The sequence below is a fragment of the Arabidopsis lyrata genome (assembly GCF_000004255.2).
Source record: "Arabidopsis lyrata subsp. lyrata unplaced genomic scaffold ARALYscaffold_8, whole genome shotgun sequence".
NCBI classification, from domain to species: Eukaryota; Viridiplantae; Streptophyta; class Magnoliopsida; order Brassicales; family Brassicaceae; genus Arabidopsis; species Arabidopsis lyrata.
In genome coordinates, this window is record NW_003302548.1 from 19,044,486 (window position 1) to 19,063,573 (window position 19,088).

Below are 19,088 nucleotides of genomic sequence, written 5' to 3' on the forward strand. Positions count from 1 at the left end.
AAGAAAGGTATACCGACAAGTAATAGTTCGACTACTGAGCTGGCACCCTGTATAGATCTGGAAGTTAACGACTTCCCATGGGTTAGTTTAATTTTCATCTCAGGATTTGTTGAATACTACAAAGAGCGAATTACCTAAGGTTGAACAATCGTTAACTTCCGAACTAACACTGTTTCGTGTCATGTTGAAATCGGCTCATTTGCATTAGTTCAGGTTTCGATTTTGAATTATTTTTAGGTTTAGGTTGAAATCGACTGGAGGTCATAGTTTGGGTTGGAAAAACCCGCCAGCAAATAGTTGAGGTTGAAAAATACCGTTTTCCCGCTTTTCAATTTGAGATATTTCGATTATGTGGTGATTGTGATCGCTAACTAATGAGATTGGGTGACTATAAAATTATAAATACGTCCGTTTTGGAACGGAATACCCGTTTAGTTATCAATAAGACGAGTGATTGGAACGAACATTTTAAATTGATCCTTAATTGTTTCAGGAAGCTTTAATTTATAAAACTTGGATTTTTTTTGGGAAACTTTTTAACAACTATTACGAGATGAGAGATTGGAAATGTTACACTAATACACATATGATGTCATTACCTTGTTTAAATCGCTTGTTATATATCAGTTAAAAAAATTCAACAACTAGTTTCAAAAGGACAATCTTTTCTAAACTTGATGCCCATATAATATGTATGTTCATTTTATTTTTCTCGGTCAACTTGTTGTTTTGGATCAGAAAAATTAACTCATCAAAATTTATAACCATTTGAGAAGAAACGCAAATAAATCTATATAAGAAAGATTGACTTCAAACCAAAGATGAAAACACTCGCAAAATAAATATGACTAATCCCGATATCAGACACACGTCCTTATAAGCGCATTCAACCTGATAAATGAAAAATCATGGAAATTCCATACATTTTTGTATTAATACTAGAATTTAACCCGCGGTATACCGCGGGACTATATTTTTAAGAAAAATATAATGTTATTTTTTAAAAGATTAACTGAAGATATATCATATTAATTTATATTTTTAAATGTAGATATCTATCTATCAATTTTGAAGTATAGATACGAAAACATACATTTTTTTAAGTAACGATATATGGTAGATTTTAAAATTTTAAATATTTTACTCTGCAGTATACCGTGGGTCGGTTTTTTTATAACTAAAAATATTAAATTTAAGTTGGATTTGTTTTGTTAATATTATTTCTTTTATTTTGTGTTTAAGATTGTATAATTATATTTTGATTGTAAATTTTAGGATTTCATCCGTGATATACCGTTATTTATTAATATCGACTCAAACCCGTCTATATTATCTCGTTAGCTAAATTATTAGTATTCTAAAATCCAAGAAAATAATTATTATTGTTATAAAATCTAATAATTTTAGGATCTCACCCGTAGTATACCGTTCTTTGAACGGTTTTAAATTTATACTACTAATATATATTTTAAATTTATCATATAAAGTATATGATTTCAAGTTTTTGTGTTTTTTTTTAATTTAAATAAAGCAACGGGTTAAATGATGATAGATATTGTTCTTTTTCCTGTATGTGTATTTGATTTTTCTATGTGAATATTTTGATTATTATAAATTAGTATTTTTATTGCTATGCAAAAAGTTAATATAAATATTTGCTATAAATTTTTTTGAAGATATATGGAAAGATTGTGTAGAGATTTTTAGAAACGAATTAGGCAAGATATTGTTTGGTTAATATCTTTTATTTAAATTTTGTAAAAATAATAATAAATGCCAAGGGCATTCTTTGTAAATACTGTCCAACCCCAGAATTTATTTGCTAAAAGTGTTCCAAAAATGTATATATAGATATTTCTCATCTTACAAAATCTATTATACACTTCTCAGAAATTGACGACCCAGACCAATTCTACATCCCTGTAGGCCCAATGATATCTTTGAATCTTTCTGGCTTAAATCCAAACCAGTTTTACCTAAAAAACTGCTTAATATTTAGGATCTGATAAAATCAGAACAAACAAATCATATTAAACCGATAATATAGAGAGGAAAAAATCTTAATTTTTCGTTTAATTTCAAAGAGTGGCATCAAGTCTTAGTCCTTACTAATCGCAACCTCTTCCCGCAAACTCTGAATTCATCAATAACATCGTTCTCTAATAAAGAAAAAAAAATTAGAATCCAGAAACTATTATGCGGATAGATCAACGTAACGCGTATGATTACTAGTTGATTAATTTGACTTGACGTCCTGACCTTACACAATTATACATTAGAGATTACAATAAAATGAGCTTAAAGAACTTCCAATCGTACTCATCTAAAAATAAAAAAAACATGATAAATTTTATTTTCGAAATCATTATTTCAACGGGAAACAAGAAAAATAAAAAGGATCAAGACAACAAGCACTATGTAAAAAAAAAAAAATCAACAATGTGATTGAACCTCGGTGTGACTGTTACTGCTAGTGTTCCTAAAAGCCCTACTTCCAAAAATCATAAACCCTAATCCAAAACCAGCCATTGCAGCCAAGAAGACTCCTCCATTGAACGACATCACAGCCAACATGACCAAATAAGACAAACCAGCCCTCACGGTGTAAACCAAAGTCTGAACTAGCCCGCCCCCAAAGCTAGCCGGACCGGATTTCATGAAACCGCACCGCGATAGCCACTCCGAGACAGCGGAAAGAGCAAAGATGGCGGCGAGACAGACCCAATACATTTTCAGACTGGTCCCTGGCCAGCCGTCGAATAGAACCTCCGTGTTTTTTCCCCAAAAGAAAGTCATATGCATCATGCCACCGTGACGGCGGCGATGTTGGAAGAACGATGATGGTGAAGGGGCCGGAGCCGCCGGAGAAGATCCGCTCATGCCGTTCATTGTTTAGAGATATTCTTAACGTGCTATGTGAAGATTTTGTTGTTGTTGTATACTTGTGTGTGGGGGTATTTATAAGGGTTTTGTTTTTGGGTTGGAGTTTGGTGTGTAGTACAATGTACATTTTCACAACAATAATGCGATAATTGTGACTTTATTTGAGTTTAAAATTGTACTTCAAAGATATTTAGTTGAGATTATGTCCAAAGATTTTTTCTTTTAAGTCTAAAAATTGAAAATTTAAATTATCCAAAGCTGAAGAAATTTAGAATCTTTTATTGTTTTTGACTTTGAGACTGTGATTTCGTCTGGTTTCTAGCTTTACTGTTAAACGGAAAAAAATTCTTAATATTTGTTACTAATATTTAAAGTGTGCAGAACAAAACAAACCTGAAAAAAAAATTAATTAAGTAAATAACATATTTTCTAGGTTTAATAGAAAGTTCTGTTTATGGGCTGCTCAATTGTTTTAGCCTTTTAGGAACACTGGTATTTATGTGGGCTGAGAAAAAAATAATTCAGAGTAATGAATGACACTTTTCTTTAAACAAGCCCAAAGTCAATAACCCTCAAACGGTATTAGACGTAATCGTTCGCCTCAATGAGTTTCGTCAACGTAATGTTTACGATGTATTTATGGAAAGTCCATATAATACGTCTCTTTTACAGTGTTCTAAAAAGCGGTCTAGGCGGTCGCCTAGGCCCCGACTAGGCGCTAGGCTCTCATGCAACGCCTAGATAACCGCCTTGACCGCCTAAAATTACATAGATCTTGTTTAATGTATTTTTTCAATTTCAATTAGAGTTTTATTTATATATATAGTTATAAATATTCATATATTGTTTAATATAAATATAAATAAATATTTTATCTAATTTTTATTTATAATTTCATAATTTTTAGTTTTATATAGATATTTTATATAACTTTTATATATAATATCATATTGATAATGTTTTATGTTATAAACGTCTAAACCGCCTAAAAAATCGTCTAGGCCCCGATTAGGCGTTCTAGGCGCTAGGCACTGGGTCACCGCCCGCTTAGCACCTAGCGCTTTCTTGAACACTGCTCTTTTATAACCTCACATCAAATATCTTCTTCTTCTTCTTTCTGTTTTTTTTTTTCCCTTTTTTCTTTGTTCTTTTCTTCGTTAAGTTTTAAGCTAATCAATCAATCAGATATCCAGAGCCGGCTCTTGACACAGGCAGATGAAGCATCTGCTTGTGGCCTCCAAATTATATAGTTGATATTCGGCCGCTTTTTTCTGAAAGTTTCATTGGTTCTACTGGTTAAGACTAAGAGTTACTCTTCCAAGGATCAAGGGATCGAATCCCCATTTCATTTTTTTTCCTGTTTTTCAAGTCTTTTTCAAAAAAAGTAATGTATAGTAGGCCAAAAAAAAAAGGGCTTGTGGCCTTAATATCTTAAAGAGCCGGCTCTGCAGATATCTCTGCATCAATATTTGGCAAAGCTCCAATGTTTTTTTTTGTTTTACAGTAGATATAAAGTTTGAATCTATTAGATTTGTTTTGTAAGCTAACATACAATTTTTCATGTTAATTGGCAGAACATACAATTTGTCTAAACATCTTTTGAGGAAGGAAACAAATAATTTATAAGAAGATCCAATAGCCGTTAGATTTTTCAACACGGAAACAATAGTCCAATCGATAAATCTCCATCGTGTTATTAATGTTTCTAAACTAGACCCTTGAATGGAGGACATGTAAAAGGCGGAATTTTAGCGGTTACTTATTAATGTTATCATTCAACAAACCTTATAAAAGCACATCAACATCATGTTTTGATAAAAACAATAATAAATGAATCACATGCAGTTCTTCGCAGTGAAAATAAGAAATGCACCTTACCAAGAATAAGCTTCTTCTTAACGATGATTCCCGAGAAGTATCTGGTCCAACGAAAGGCTTCTTCTTCACAGTGTTTTGTTCACGATTACATGAGGAGACGACCGCATATGATGATTTTACACCAACCATTTATGAACGTCATCCTTGAATACGATGCATCAGAAGACGAACTTGGTTTTCTATTGAAGATAGATGAAGCCTCGACCTCGCCCAGATGGCCACTTGTTTTTTTGGATTGGGTCTTGGTTTATCTCGGTTCACAAGTAGATTCCATGAATGGCATGTCTGATTTTAAGAAGAGAAAACATTTACCATGGCAACAAATATGGGTGATAAGACAAAGGCGACTACCCACTGATCAAAGCGAGTCTTTCCCGGAGTCGTCAAATGTATTGATTTCAACGAAGCGACAAGATACAGTATTATCTCCAACAACATTAAGTTCACATTTCAAAAGTAAAGTAATGCTAAAGGCATTTTGGAGTCTCAGCAGCAAGCTGATAGCCAATAACAAGTATGTGAAAGAGGGACATAACAGATTTCATCTGTTAGCCCGTAAGGCTTTTGATAGCAGGGTTACTCTCCACTCTTTCATCGAAATTGTTTCAATTTTCTATATTTGCGTACAATGGTTGTTTTGTATCTATTATGTACCTTGTAAACTTTTATGATATCAATATATTTGATTTGCCGAAAAAAAAAAAAAAGCATAAAATTCGGTGTGTTTACGTACATTTCATTTCAAAAATAAATTATTTTTTTAAAGAAAAATTTAACTGAAACATTCATATTCAAAACAAAAAAAAATTGATATGTTAAAAAACATTTTTTAAAATTTGATAAACTATTGTATTCATATCCCATATCATTTTTCATTGTTCTATATCGTTAATTCTACATTAATCGCATTTCTTCTGACTGTATTTTCTTGCACATGTAAAACTTCAACCGTATCGTTTTACTTAATTTATGTGTCCTACTTTACTGATACTGTCTCCATTCAAAATCTTAATATATTCATGAGTAAAAGTAAAAACAGTTTTAATCTAACGCATATATTAACTTGTAAATGAAATTATAGTAAAATTAACTTGAAGTACCTATGTAAATTTTTAACATTTATTGATTGTCTATCTCAATCCTATACAAACCAAAATTGATTTAGCAATTCTGAGAACTCCATGAATGGACTATGAAAATTGTAAATCAAGAAGCCGAAAAAAGAGTGTAAATTAAGAACTTAATATAGTACTTAATTAACTAAAATTGGGATTTTAGAAGGACATGCAATAATTCTCTATTTTTACTTTCTAAAAATTACCTTTTATGTACGAGTACGACATAAAGTTTGACAAGTCAAAAAACAAGTTGTACTGTACTACATTAACATCGATACTCTTATCTCCACAGAAACCGAAATTTCATTTTTAAAAAGGAATCTCAAATAAATGCCATTAAATACCAAACAACCAATTTCTTACATTTTTCCAATCCTCCCAACCAAAACACAAGAGCCAAGAACAAAGAAACCATGGATCATGATCACATGCATGGCATGCCTCCACCATCATCATCATCACCATCATCTATGATGAACAATGGATCGATGAACGGAGGAGGAGGACAACACCACATGAAGATGATGATGCACATGACATTCTTTTGGGGCAAGAACACGGAGGTTCTCTTCTCCGGTTGGCCCGGAACAAGCTCCGGCATGTATGCTCTTTGTCTCATCTTTGTCTTCTTTCTCGCCGTCCTCACCGAATGGCTTGCTCATTCCTCTCTCCTTCGTGGCTCCACCGGAGATTCGGCTAACCGCACCGCCGGACTAATCCAAACCGCCGTGTATACCCTCCGTACCGGTCTTGCATATCTAGTCATGCTCGCCGTTATGTCGTTTAACGCCGGTGTGTTTCTCGTTGCTCTCGCCGGTCATGCCGTTGGTTTCATGTTGTTCGGAAGCCAAACTTTCCGGAATACCTCCGATGACCGGAAAACTAACTATGTTCCTCCTTCAGGTTGTGCTTGTTGATGATAATATTATATATGATTTATATATATGTATGGATTGATTCATGCTTGTGGTTCAAATTAAAGATCTAGGGTTGTAGTTTTCTTGGTTATTGTGGATTTGTTCTTGAGGTTCATGTGTGTGAATGTGAGGAGGAGAAATATTTGATATTTTCTGTTTGTTTTGCTTTAAAATATTTTGTTTTATTCTGCTGGCTAATGGTGAAAGCTGAATATACAGTTTACTACTTTTGGACACCAATTTGTTTTTTTTCTCCCAGATTTTCATATACAATTTTCTTATATAAATTTTGAAGTTTAGAGATGTGTTTACAAAATTTCTTTCAAAATGTAAATAAGAGGTAAAGATATATCTTCCTATCGAATACACCCAAATTCAATACATAGGTTACAACTATCGTTTTCTCACTATAGTCTCGTGAGTCGTGACCTCGCTGACACGGCGACACATATAGCCAAGAGTTTTTTTTTTTTGGGGGCAAAGATCATCAAACTCTAAAGCTCAGTTTCTCTTATGTTTGACCTTCTAACATACTCTGCAAAAGACATAGTTTCTGAGTGGGCCTTCTCCTCATAATTCATCATGGGCCTCTTCATTCCAGAAAGCCCAAACACATCTAACCAAGTAAACCTATCGATTCATAAATCACAGTCCCAAACATTGGGAAAAATGTCATTTAATAGCTCAACTTTCAAATTGTGGCCATTTGCCACACCAACTTCATAAATGGCCAATTTAAACATGACAAATACGTTGACTTCCATTTAGCACATTACAAAATCGTTGACCACGCCAAAACACCAAGCCGTTAACAGATCCGCTAACACCCGTTAACACCCGTTAACACCTCCGTTAATGCCCAAAACGGCGTCGTTTAGAGATTAATCGAAACTTCTAAAAGCTGAAGAATCCCCAATTCTGAGAAATCCCCAATTCAATTTCAAACCCTAAAATTTTCAATTCTCATCAATTCTTAGCATTATCTTCCTTTTGAGCTCGAAATCTTGTTTTTTTCATCGAATTCTCCAATTCTACCAGAGATATGAGTTGCAATTCGTGTGTTCAAGATGGAGGTTGCGAGTTCCGCGGGTTTCCTTCAAAGTGTCACTGCAGCTTAGACGTTGTCATTCTCACATCGAAGACGAAGCAGAACCCAGGGAGACCGTTCTTCCGTTGTCCAACCTTGAATGATGTAAGTAGATTTGATTTAGTGTTTTTTTGGTTTGGTCGGTAATACATTTTCAACGTGATCGCAGGGCCATTTGTTTAAATGGGTTGAAGATTGTGTCTACGAAGAGGTTGTAGACGCTAAGCCGAAAATCTCCAGCATTGACAATGAAATAAACAATGCCAAATGTGAGGTTTCAATCGAGATTGCAGAGTTAAAGTGTATGATCAATGAATTGAAGGAAGATGGAACGTGGAGCAAAAGAGAAATTAAGAGAATCAAATTGTGGTTGGTCTGCATTTGTTTAACTATTACTGCAATTGTGATCTTACTGTTGTTTGGTCTCAAAAACCAGAATCTTGTTTTAGGTTACTAGTTTCTTTGTTGTTTGGTATGAGTTTTAGTTGTTTGGTATGAGTTTTAGTTGTTTGTGTCTTTAGTGTTGTGTCTTGCTTTAATGTAATGCTATTATGGCTTTGTGATCCTTGTGAGTTGTGCTTTTGGTAATGGAAATACAAATTTGTCTTCTGTTGATCAATAAGAGTTATGTCAGAAAGACCAACAACCATTCATACAACTAAACAAAAAGAACAATACAAGTCAGAAAGAACAATACAAGTCGTAGAAAAACCAAACAACAACAAGTTAGGTTCAAACAGACCAAAATACTCCGATAGAAAGGTTTTGTTCAGAAACAAAATAACTTCAGAAAATCTTTATCAAGTGGAACACTGAAACCATGATGCAAATCTACCAAGTCCTTGTCCTTCTGGTTGTGCTTCTGGTAGGTTTTGTTCAGAAACAAAATAACTTCAGAAAATCTTTATCAAGTGGAACACTGAAACCATGATGCAAATCTACCAAGTCCTTGTCCTTCTGGTTGTGCTTCTGGTTGAATTTGTGAATCTGCTCCATGCGTTTGATGAGCTTGTGCACCGTGTGATCGATGCCCTGATGTAGCTTGTGATCCTTGTGATCCAAAATGAGGTTGTGATCCTTGTTGAGAGCCAAGATGAGCTTGTGATCCTTGCCCTTGTCCTTGTGAGCCAAGATGAGGTTGTGATCCTTGTGAGCCTTGCACTTGCTCTTGTGATCCAGGATGAGCTTGACTAGAAAATGTTGCAAGCACTTCTGGCGCCTACCAAAAATCAGAATAAATTTAGTGAGTTGTCACATGAAACAGTGAGTTGTAAAACAGAAAACACATGCATTCAGTGAGTTATAAAACATAAAAAGCTTAAAACCATACCGGCCTTTTTCTTGGTCTTCCTCTTGGTCTAGGTAGTGGATTCAAGACTGTTGCATTTTTGCATCCTTGCCTGTTATGCCCTTCTTGCAGGCAGTTAGAGCATGTCATGATTCTCTTTGCCCGTGACATCTTGTTCTTATTAGAAGAAGAAGCAGTCTCATTTCTTCCCTTTCTCCTAGCATGATTATTAGGCCTTCCTCTGTTGCCTCTTCTCCATGGTGGTGGCAAGACAGGCAACCTATTTGTTCTAGGCCACAATGGCATCCCTTGGACAGGCCTAATACCATCCCTATATGTTTCTCGCCACATTACCTTTGTATAATACTCGCTAACATAGTCTTCAATTTTCTCTCTTTTTACTATTATCACAGATGCCGCATGAATACAAGGGATCCCCACCATCTGCCACTTCCTGCAACCACAAGTTTTCTTCTCCATATCTACAAAGTAACTAACACCATTCACTTCTATTTGATGCAAATTGTTTCTGGCCATATATCTCTCACAATTTCCAACCCCAGCTATCATTTTCTCAATCTCAAGATGGGCTCTCTTTGTGAACCTTGTCTTCAATCTGTCAGCAATGATATACCTCTTTGCAGTTCTCACCATGCATTGCCTCCGGATGTCTTCTAGCAAATCCAACAAAGGCTTTCTCCTAGCCTGTCTAATAGTCCTATTAAAAGACTCACTGAGATTATTGAGGTTCTCATTGCAGCATGTCCCTATTCTAAAGAAGGCTCTTGACCATGTCATTGGACTAGTAAGCTGAAGACTTGCATGAGCTTGAGGATTGTACTTCCTAAGCTCTTCCATTTGATTGTTGAACTCTTCTGTGGTGTAACTGCGGGCAATCTTCCAAAAGAGACGTGTTAGTTCTATATCATGGCTGTCCCTCTTCCAATTGTCCATTATATGCTTTGAACATTGTCGATGCTCAGCTTCTGGGAGTATGGTATGGATAGCTTTGACTAGACCCTGCAGAAATGACATAAGAAAACACAAGAAAATAAGCTGAAAACCATTCATAGAAGACTTAAAACCATAAGCAAACTCTAATAAACCAAGAAAACTAACCGACTGTTTATCTGAGATGATAGCTAGATGTTGCATTTCACAGAGTCCCAAGCTAGCAGAGAGGTGTCTCATAAACCAGTCCCAATTATCATCGTTTTCTATCTCTACAACTGCCCAAGCTATAGGAACAATCCTGTTATCGCCATCCCTTCCAACAACAGCAAGAAGATGACCCTTTATATCCCATTTCAGAAAGGCTCCATCGATCCCTATCACAGGTCTACAAGTTTGCTGCCAAGAATCCTTTTGAGATTTAAAACATATATATAACCGATAAAACCTCTGCTTGCTTCCAATAACAGGCCCTGGAACTGTCTCTATCTCAAACTCTGTCCCTGGATTCTGCTTTAAAACCTCAGCTTGATAATCCCATATTCTTGAAAAGTGATCATCATGACTAGCATGTCTTGCTCTCAGCACTTTGGTCTTCGCCTTAGCACACTGATCTGGAGTTACTTCCAAGTTGTATTCCCTCCTAATTTCAGCAACCATCTCGTTCTTTGTAAGTTTTGGATTCACTCTCAGCCTTTCCTCAAACAATAATGCAATTGAAGACCGCTTCAACATCTTAGAATATCCTGACCTAACACAGATATGCTCACTGTCATATGCTCTTATTTGCATCTTATGTTTTGTTTTCTCATATGAACAATAGACTCTCCAGCCACAAGGAACACCATCATCACCAACATAGCAACACTTAGCAGCAACTATCAAAGCTTCAGACCTATAGAGTTTAATGTCATACCTTGTCTTTAAGGAGTATCTCAAAAGAGCAAGCTTAAAGTCATCAGGAGTGTTGAAAGTTTTCGCAAGAGCTAGCAACACCTCTGGATCCTCTTCTTCACTTTGATTTCCCTCTTCCTCGGCTCTGTCTTCATCTTCGTCGTCCGATGACAAAGGATCTGGAATCTTGTCATCCTCCCAGATATCATCCCCACTGTCAGAATCTGTATCACCTTGGTCTCCTCTTAAAGCTTCGGGAAAATCTTCTTCCATGTTAACATTCTCTTCCACAGCTAAACCACCATTATCATCGTTATCTCCACCATCAACTGCATCATCAACAACATCATTATCTCCACCACCAACTGCATCATCAACAGCATCACAGTCTTCATCACCATACACGGCGCAGTCATCTTCGATGTCAGGCTCATGCACCATTTCAGGCTCTTCATCCTCCTCTTCTTCATTTCTGACTCTTTTTTGTTTCCGACACCGTCCTGAAGCTCGACCTTTAGCTCCGGTAGAAGATTGAGCTCCGCCAGCTAACTCTGAAGCTTCTTCCGTCGGAGGACATGGAACTCCATCTCCGACGACAACCCCTTCTTCTCTATCTAATTCGCCTTGCATTTCAGCTTCAATTACAGACCCAATCCTCGATACGATTCACAATTGCTAGTTCATCGGAGAATCTCTTTCGAAAAATTAGGGATTTGATTTTCTCAGAATTGGGGATTTCGATTTTTTGAAGTTTCGATTAAAACCAAAACGACTTCGTTTTGGGAAGTAACGGAGATTTTAACGGGGCTTAACGGGTGTTAACGGGTGTTAGCGGATCTGTTAACGGCTTGTTGATTTGGCTTGATCAACGATTTTGTCATGTGGTAAACGGAAGTCAACGTTTTTATCATGTATAAATTGGCCATATGTAAAGTTGGTGTGGCAAATGGCCACAATTTGAAAGTTCGGCTATTAAATGACATTTTTCCCCCAAACATTTGTTGGAGAGCTTTTTTTTTTTTTTTTTTGTTCGAACAGATGTTGGAGAGCTATTTAAACTACAACTTTTATGTATAGTATCTTCAGGTCTTAAATTCCTATGTTCTTCATGAAAGTTAAGTGCTATCTATATGTGGAGCAGAGAGCAGCATACTGATCAAGCAAGTCCTAATCTTCTGCCACAGGTAAATCCGGTCAGTTCCATATAGAGTTAGCGTCTGTTCCAAGCAAGTGAATGTCTTTGAACCCTTTGGTTACTTGGTCCAGATTTTCTTTGTTTTCGGGACCAACATTGTTATGGCTGATTAATTAATACCATTTTAATCTATTTTGTATGCCAAATTGAATTGTAATGTAGTGGCCTCCATATCTTTGGTGAGGCGTTTTCTTCACATTCAAGGAACTGCGAATGCTTCTGATCAAGAATTGGTATGATCTATTCATGAAAGGTTCTAAAACTAAGCGAAACATTATGTTTACATCTTTCTCACTATAATTTTAGTAGGATTTTTATGTGCATGTAAGCATCTAACGATGAGCTATTCTTTGATTCTTTCTGACGATTGACTTTGCGAGAACAATAAGCGATACAGTCTTTGAGCAATAAACAAACCACAAAGAAAACAGAAGAATGTAATGAAGAATACCCAGAGAATTGAACCAATATAGAACGAACAAAGAGATTATGCATATTATTTGGAGCGAAGTAGCCTCATTCCGATGACTTAGATATTATCTCAAGCCAAATTATCACAAAATAAATCATTTTTTAATCGAGAAAAAGACGTTACTTCCTTCCCAAGCATCTGTTAATGCTAACTTTGACGAATTAAGACAATGACAAAACATTGTCCTTTTCATCAAACGATACTTCACAGATATGCTTGAACGCTAAAAGCCTTTATTATTTCTATATTGTTCTTAGAAAGAATGTATACTTTTTATTTGCTGAAAAAATGTAATATTCAATCGGATAATCGAAACATAAATTTCTCCATGAGCTATTCAAACAAGAACCTTAAGCTATACCATATCTAAACAAATTAACTGTCTGTAGCAGAGTCATCATCTCACGACAAACTTAGAATAAAGAAAATTTAACTACGGTATCTTTTTCTTCAAGAACGTTGAACGGTTTTCCTGAAGTAGAGAGCTTCATACTGATTCATCGGCTTGTCCACTGATTCTCAAATCCAAGGGTATTCTACTGGAGGAATGGATATTGTTGGTTGATCCGCGTTATTGATCATCATGTCACGATATTGGTGGTTTACAAATATATCATACATATCGGCAATCCAATCTCCTTCTTCTTCCCGTGTCATCTCCATGGCATTCTTCTCTGTTGCGAGTACGTCTGTTTGGTTAACCATGTTTCCTTCTCCACTCTGCTCCCCGTTTCTCTCTGTTTCCGCAGCAGAACAAGGAGATGATGCTATCTTCGGAATCTCTGATTCATTACCACTGCATAATAATGGTTGCTGCTGCTCGGAAGACGCAGCTAGAACAGACTCATGCTCCTTCTTGGACTTCTTGGACTTCCTTTTCTTGATCGGCTGCTGCTCTGAGGAAGAAGAAGGAGACTCATGCTGATGATCCTTCTTGTCCTTCTTCTTTTTCTTGTGAATCTTGCAGAGGACTAGCTCCTGAAACTTATCATCGTCCGGTTCCGGTAACAAAATTACAAACTCGTCCATAATCCAGCCGCTTTCGCTGCCTGGAGAAGAAGCACCGTCTCCTCTCTTCTGTTTCTTGTTCGTGTTGGTGCCCTTATAAGTTAGATTTTTCTTGATCCCAATGATAGCCCCTGTATCCTCGTCGATGATATTTTCTTTCCTATTTATCCTCCAGTTCCCGCGGTCGATGCCGTCGTCGTTGTCTCCGGTGATCTTCCGCTTCGGGTACTTACCACGACCAATCTTCTTCTCAGAGATCTGAGTCCTTGTCGAGAAGTAGTACCATTCGTCTTCCTTGAATAAAGAATTGTTGGGATGGTCCAACAACCATGGATCCTTAGCATAAACATCCTTCATCATTATGAAGTCTCCACAGTCTTGAGGTTGAGCTGAGATCAAAGCGTTTTGGGATTGTAAATTATGAAAATAGATGAGTGATTGTGTATATATAACAACTTAAAACTGGGATTCCTGATTTTTTTTATTTTATTTTGCAAAAGTTTATATATATATCTTAATATTATTTTTATAAATTATAAATTATAATTTTTTATTTTTTATTTTTTTTTGCAAGATTTTGTATATATATCTTATACTTGTTTTGTTTGTAGCTAATTATAAGAAAATAATAAGATATAAAAAAACAATATTAAGATTTTGTATATATCTTAATAATATTTTTATAATTATCTACAAAATTTCTTAATTAGCTACAAGACTCCTTATACTTGTTTTGTTTGTAGCAAATTTCTAAATTTAATCTAATGAATTTTGTTTTCATAAAAATCTCATGATAAAATATTATCTCTTAAAACGAAATTAAATAAGGAATCCTACTAAGAAATTCGTTTTATATATTTTAGCAATTAAAATTATCCCAAAATAAAAATAAAATATCTTTCAAACTAATCCAAATCAATTCAAAACAATTATAATAAATATAACTAATAATATATAACTTTTCTTTCCTTATTTATTTAGCATGTAGAGACATGAATTATATGACCACAACTATTTTTTTCATAAATTTGCTTTTTTTATATACTTGGAGCTAATTTCTATAATTATTTTGCAAAAGTTTGTATATATCTTAATAATATTTTTACAAATTATAAATTATAACGTATAATTTTTATTTATTGTTTTACATGATTTTGTATATATCTTATACTTGTTTTGTTTGTAGCTAATTATAAGATAATAATAAGATATTTAAAAACAATATTAAGATTTTGTATATATCTTAATAATATTTTAGCAATTCGTTTTGTATATATCTTAAGAAATTCGTTTTTAATATTTTAGCAATTAAAAAAGAAATTGATTACAAAATAAAAAAAAATCTTTCAAACTAATCCAAATCAATTGAAAAAATGATAAATATAACTAAACTATAATTCATTCTATACAATACTTATTTCAAACATATGGTATAAAATCATTCTATGATCCACCCATATATGCCACAACATTATTTTTCATAAAAATTTCAAAAACATGATTACATACATGGCGTAAAATAGAACCTAGTTAAATATTAGTATTTGTAAAGTCTGGTGAAAAACATAAAGAATTGTTATAAGTAGATGAAATATGAGATTAGCTATAAAGAGTTTGAATAATTAAATACACGGAACCAATGCAACTTACTGTTTCAAAAAAAAACAAAAATTTCGACCCAGGCCCGTTTGTAAATTATATGGCCCAAAAGACTTGTATGTTTGATCGCAAAAGTGTCTAAAACATTTAATACTTCTGTAATTAAAGACAACTGTACCTAAAACCAAAAGTCTCTAGCTTTGTCTGCAAGTTAAAAACTTTTCCTCCTCTCCGTCATGCCCACAATCTCCCTCAACGGCCAGCTTATCGCGGCGCCGATAGTTTACACCACCGCTTCTTCTTATCTCTCTTCTCGCCGTCAATATTATCCCTTATCTTCCTCTCGCGAACTTCGTTTCAACGCATCTTCTTCCTCTCGCTTCAAATCCTTAACTTGCTCAGCAAACTTACCTACTCGGAAGAAGATCGAACCTTCCTCCAACAATGTTCTTGTTAAATCTTTGTCGAAATCTTTCGTCTTCTGTTCCTCCGCTAAGCCGAAGGATTCGTCCAACTGTAATCTCCGTAAGCCACTTGCGATATCTCTCGTAGTCACCTCTGTTTCCTCCGCCGCGGCTCTGTTTCTTCCACGACTATTTTCTCTCCTGTCGATTGTAAGAGGCGGCGGCGGAGGAGGAAAAGGAGGTGGACGTGGAGGAGGAGGGAATTTCGGTGGAGATGGCGGATTTTGGAGGAAATTGTTTTCTCTGGCAGTACCAGTGGCTGTCGCCGACGAAGAACAGTCACCGGATTGGGATTCTCACGGTTTACCGGCGAACATTGTTGTACAGTTGAACAAGCTAAGTGGTTTGAAAAAGTATAAAATCTCAGATATTATGTTCTTTGATCGACGAAGAAAAGCCACCGTTGAAACAGATGATTCTTTCTTCGAGATGGTGTCGATTCAAGAAGGAGGAGTTTACACAAAAGCTCAGTTACAGAAGGAGTTAGAAACCCTAACTACTTGCGGATGGTTTGAGAAAGTCGATTTCGAAGGGAAGACGAAGCCTGACGGAACCCTAGGTGTTACAATCTCTTTCGCAGAGAGCATGTGGCAAGGCGCGGAGAGATTTCGATGCATCAACGTAGGGTTAATGACACAACCAAAACCTGTAAAGATTGATTCAGACATGACAGAAAAAGAGATGATTGAGTACTTGAGAAGTCAAGAGAAGGAATATAAGCAGAGGATTAAGAAGGCGAGGCCGTGTTTGCTTCCGGGATCGATTCAACGAGAGGCGATGCTTATGCTAAGGGATCAAAGGAGTTTAAGTGCGAGGCTTTTGCATAAGGTTAAGGAACGAGTTCTTAAGTGGTACCAAGACCAAGGGTATAGTTATGCTAATGTTGTGAATTTTGGGAACTTGAACAGTAAGGAACTTGTTTTTGAAGTTATGGAAGGAGACATAACACAGTTGGTTATTCAGTTTCAAGATAAGCTTGGTAATGTAGTTGAAGGTAACACACAGATTCCTGTCGTGCGCAGACAAATTCCAAAACAGGTAATGTATGTTGACTTGAAATCAAGAACTTGCTAAAACATTTTTAATGGATTTAGAGGTTTCAGATCAGAAAATGTAACTGACATTTGAAAATCATATATATTGTTTGTTTGGTTAACAGTTACGTCCAGGTCATGTGCTCAACATGAAAGTTGCGAACGAAGCTGTGAGGAACATTCATTCTTTAGGATTGTTCTCTAACATCGAGATTATGCCAGTACCAGATGAGAAAAAGGAAGGAGGTGTAATTGTTGAGGTCAAGCTTCAAGAGGCAGATCAGAAATCTGTAGACGTCAGTGCAGATTGGAGTATTGTTCCAGGTCCTGGAGGATATCCTTCACTGGTATGTGCTGCTGTATATGTTCATTGTCGACTAAACTTGGAACTTTTTAAAGTTTTAAATTTCCACTGAATTTTCTATATGTCCATTGTTTATCTTGCGTTTATTAGGCGTCGTTCCAGCCAAGCGGGACTGTTTCTTTCGAACATCGAAACATCAAGGGTCTTAATCGATCTCTCATTGGTTCAGTAACCACTAGTAACTTCTTGAATCCTGAGGTACACAATCACTTTCTATATGCTTCTGATACATATCTGTTTCAAATTGTGGTTTGATAACATCCATATATATATACACTTGGTTTGGCCCGCAGGATGATCTTTCGTTTAAGCTTGAGTATGTACACCCATATCTAGACGGTGTTAACAATCCTAGAAACCGTACCTTCAAAACGAGTATCTTCAACAGTAGTAAACTTAGCCCAGTGTTCACTGGAGGCCCTGGATTTGAGGAAGCAGTGGCTCCAATCTTGGTGGATCGAGCTGGTGTGAAAGCTACTATAACTGAGGTAACTAAGTCCCTTGATCAACTTGTTTTCTTTTCCCACAAGAACCTAAACGATCTAGGTTTTTTTTTATGCGCAGGACTTCACACGTCAGAGTAAATTAACATATGGAGTTGTGTTGGAAGAGATAACAACTAGAGATGAAAACGGGAAAATCTCTTCAAATGGTCAGGTTTTATTACCTAATGGAGGAATCAATGTTAATGGACCTCCAACAACTCTTAGTGGTACTGGTATTGATCGTGTAGCCTTTCTACAAGGTAATATAACCCAAGACAACACCAAGTTTGTGAATGGAGCTATTGTCGGAGATAGGAAGATCTTTCAGGTGGATCAAGGCTTAGGTATAGGAAGCAATTCCCCACTCTTCAACCGCCATCAACTAACTTTAACAAAATTGATTCCACTGAGACAAGTAGAAGAAGGTCCCGGTAAACCGCAACCACCAGTTCTAGTTCTCCATGGCCATTACGCTGGATGTGTAGGTGATCTACCTGGATATGATGCTTTTGCTCTTGGAGGTCCTAACTCTGTTCGAGGTTACACTAAGGGAGAGCTCGGTGCAGCTAGAAACATTGTCGAGGTAAGTAAGATTCCAAAACTCATTCAAATTGTTTTTAAACTAATTCTCATGGTGTTTTTGGTGTTAAAAATTTGTATAGGTTGGTGCTGAGGTTAGAGTACCTATAAAGAACACACAAGTGTATGCATTTGCTGAGCATGGAAACGATTTGGGAAGTTCAAAGGATGTGAAAGGAAATCCGACCACGGCTTTCAGAAGAAAGGGACATGGTTCATCTTATGGTGTGGGTGTGAAACTTGGTCAGATACGAGCTGAATATGCTGTTGATCACAATTGTGGAACCGGTGCTCTGTCTCTTCAGTTCGGAGAAAGATATTAAGGATTAAGTTGATGTCTTGCAAAAGAATTGGTCTTTTGTTACACATAGGTTTGAGACTTGATCATAAAGAAATAGGTTTTTTTATTCGGTAACTTGTTCGTTTATATCCGCCAGTTATTTTTATGATCTATTTATGTTACATAAAATTAAGATAAATACTTTTTTAAACTGTAACAAAAATAGATAGAAACTGCAATATTTTGTGTTTGATTTGTTACAATCGAATTTGGATCATTAAAACAGAAATAAATTGACAAACTTCTTTGATAAGCGTTGAAGGCTTGAAGCTTATCGAAGTTAAATTGAACGGAAAGAAAAAGAGGGAGAGAAGTATTGCGCCGTTAATGGATAAACTTGTTCGTTTAAGTCAATTTAAGGAGAATTCATTTGATAAGATAATCGATCATTCATAAGATAAAATCCTAATAATGCGGAATCAGTGCTTAAATACACCAACAAGCCTAAAACGACATAGTTCTAAAGTAAAGATAGTAGCTAAAACCCTCTCTCACAACTAGAGTCTTTCTTACTTGTCTCCTTCTTCAACAC

The 19,088-nt window shown here is 35.8% G+C and overlaps 6 protein-coding genes across 7 annotated transcripts; 3 read left to right on the forward strand and 3 right to left on the reverse strand.

Moving 5' to 3' along the window:
* Window positions 1–2,205: 2,205 nt before the first annotated feature.
* LOC9300698 (copper transporter 3) lies at window positions 2,206–3,079 on the reverse strand. The gene has a single exon (XM_021014474.1). The coding sequence runs from the start codon at window positions 2,887–2,889 to the stop codon at window positions 2,434–2,436; it is 456 nt and encodes a 151-aa protein (XP_020870133.1). The 5' UTR covers window positions 2,890–3,079; the 3' UTR covers window positions 2,206–2,433.
* A 2,940-nt stretch (window positions 3,080–6,019) lies between these two features.
* On the forward strand, window positions 6,020–7,095 carry LOC9300699 (copper transporter 1). The gene has a single exon (XM_021010276.1). It carries the CDS (start codon window positions 6,293–6,295, stop codon window positions 6,794–6,796), a length of 504 nt encoding a protein of 167 aa, XP_020865935.1. The 5' UTR covers window positions 6,020–6,292; the 3' UTR covers window positions 6,797–7,095.
* A 348-nt stretch (window positions 7,096–7,443) lies between these two features.
* LOC110224286 (uncharacterized protein At1g43920, Chloroplastic-like) lies at window positions 7,444–8,491 on the forward strand. The gene is made up of 2 exons (XM_021010283.1): window positions 7,444–7,988; window positions 8,053–8,491. The coding sequence occupies exons 1-2, from the start codon at window positions 7,839–7,841 to the stop codon at window positions 8,338–8,340; spliced, it is 438 nt and encodes a 145-aa protein (XP_020865942.1). The 5' UTR covers window positions 7,444–7,838; the 3' UTR covers window positions 8,341–8,491.
* Window positions 8,492–8,758: 267 nt separating this feature from the next.
* Window positions 8,759–9,537, reverse strand: LOC110224279. Of its 2 annotated transcripts, XM_021010270.1 has the most exons (3): window positions 9,214–9,537; window positions 8,958–9,102; window positions 8,759–8,897 (listed from the first exon to the last, which is right to left on the reverse strand). In XM_021010270.1, the coding sequence occupies exons 1-3, from the start codon at window positions 9,520–9,522 to the stop codon at window positions 8,791–8,793; spliced, it is 561 nt and encodes a 186-aa protein (XP_020865929.1). In that variant the 5' UTR covers window positions 9,523–9,537; the 3' UTR covers window positions 8,759–8,790. The 2 variants fall into 2 exon arrangements, with proteins under 2 accessions (XP_020865929.1, XP_020865924.1); XM_021010265.1 differs by having other exon boundaries at window positions 8,759–9,102.
* A 2,908-nt stretch (window positions 9,538–12,445) lies between these two features.
* LOC9300700 (NAC domain-containing protein 19) lies at window positions 12,446–14,133 on the reverse strand. Its single transcript, XM_002866276.2, has one exon. It carries the CDS (start codon window positions 14,049–14,051, stop codon window positions 13,203–13,205), a length of 849 nt encoding a protein of 282 aa, XP_002866322.1. The 5' UTR covers window positions 14,052–14,133; the 3' UTR covers window positions 12,446–13,202.
* A 1,193-nt stretch (window positions 14,134–15,326) lies between these two features.
* On the forward strand, window positions 15,327–19,085 carry LOC9302397 (protein TOC75-3, chloroplastic). The gene is made up of 6 exons (XM_021031080.1): window positions 15,327–16,792; window positions 16,914–17,135; window positions 17,243–17,350; window positions 17,446–17,640; window positions 17,717–18,220; window positions 18,300–19,085. The coding sequence occupies exons 1-6, from the start codon at window positions 15,527–15,529 to the stop codon at window positions 18,537–18,539; spliced, it is 2,535 nt and encodes an 844-aa protein (XP_020886739.1). The 5' UTR covers window positions 15,327–15,526; the 3' UTR covers window positions 18,540–19,085.
* Window positions 19,086–19,088: the final 3 nt, after the last annotated feature.

Excerpts from the sequence above, each read along its gene's own strand:
- LOC9300698 (XM_021014474.1), bottom strand. The coding sequence starts at position 2,889 with ATGAACGGCATGAGCGGATCTTCTCCGGCGGCTCCGGCCCCTTCACCA.
- LOC9300699 (XM_021010276.1), top strand. The coding sequence starts at position 6,293 with ATGGATCATGATCACATGCATGGCATGCCTCCACCATCATCATCATCA.
- LOC110224286 (XM_021010283.1), top strand. The coding sequence starts at position 7,839 with ATGAGTTGCAATTCGTGTGTTCAAGATGGAGGTTGCGAGTTCCGCGGG. Across the intron at positions 7,989-8,052 it reads GTTGTCCAACCTTGAATGAT|GGCCATTTGTTTAAATGGGT; the intron begins GTAAGTAGATTT and ends ACGTGATCGCAG.
- LOC110224279 (XM_021010265.1), bottom strand. The coding sequence starts at position 9,522 with ATGTGGCGAGAAACATATAGGGATGGTATTAGGCCTGTCCAAGGGATG. Across the intron at positions 9,103-9,213 it reads GAAGACCAAGAAAAAGGCCG|GCGCCAGAAGTGCTTGCAAC; the intron begins GTATGGTTTTAA and ends GATTTTTGGTAG.
- LOC9300700 (XM_002866276.2), bottom strand. The coding sequence starts at position 14,051 with ATGATGAAGGATGTTTATGCTAAGGATCCATGGTTGTTGGACCATCCC.
- LOC9302397 (XM_021031080.1), top strand. The coding sequence starts at position 15,527 with ATGCCCACAATCTCCCTCAACGGCCAGCTTATCGCGGCGCCGATAGTT. Across the intron at positions 17,641-17,716 it reads TGAAAGCTACTATAACTGAG|GACTTCACACGTCAGAGTAA; the intron begins GTAACTAAGTCC and ends TTTTATGCGCAG. Across the intron at positions 18,221-18,299 it reads CAGCTAGAAACATTGTCGAG|GTTGGTGCTGAGGTTAGAGT; the intron begins GTAAGTAAGATT and ends AAATTTGTATAG.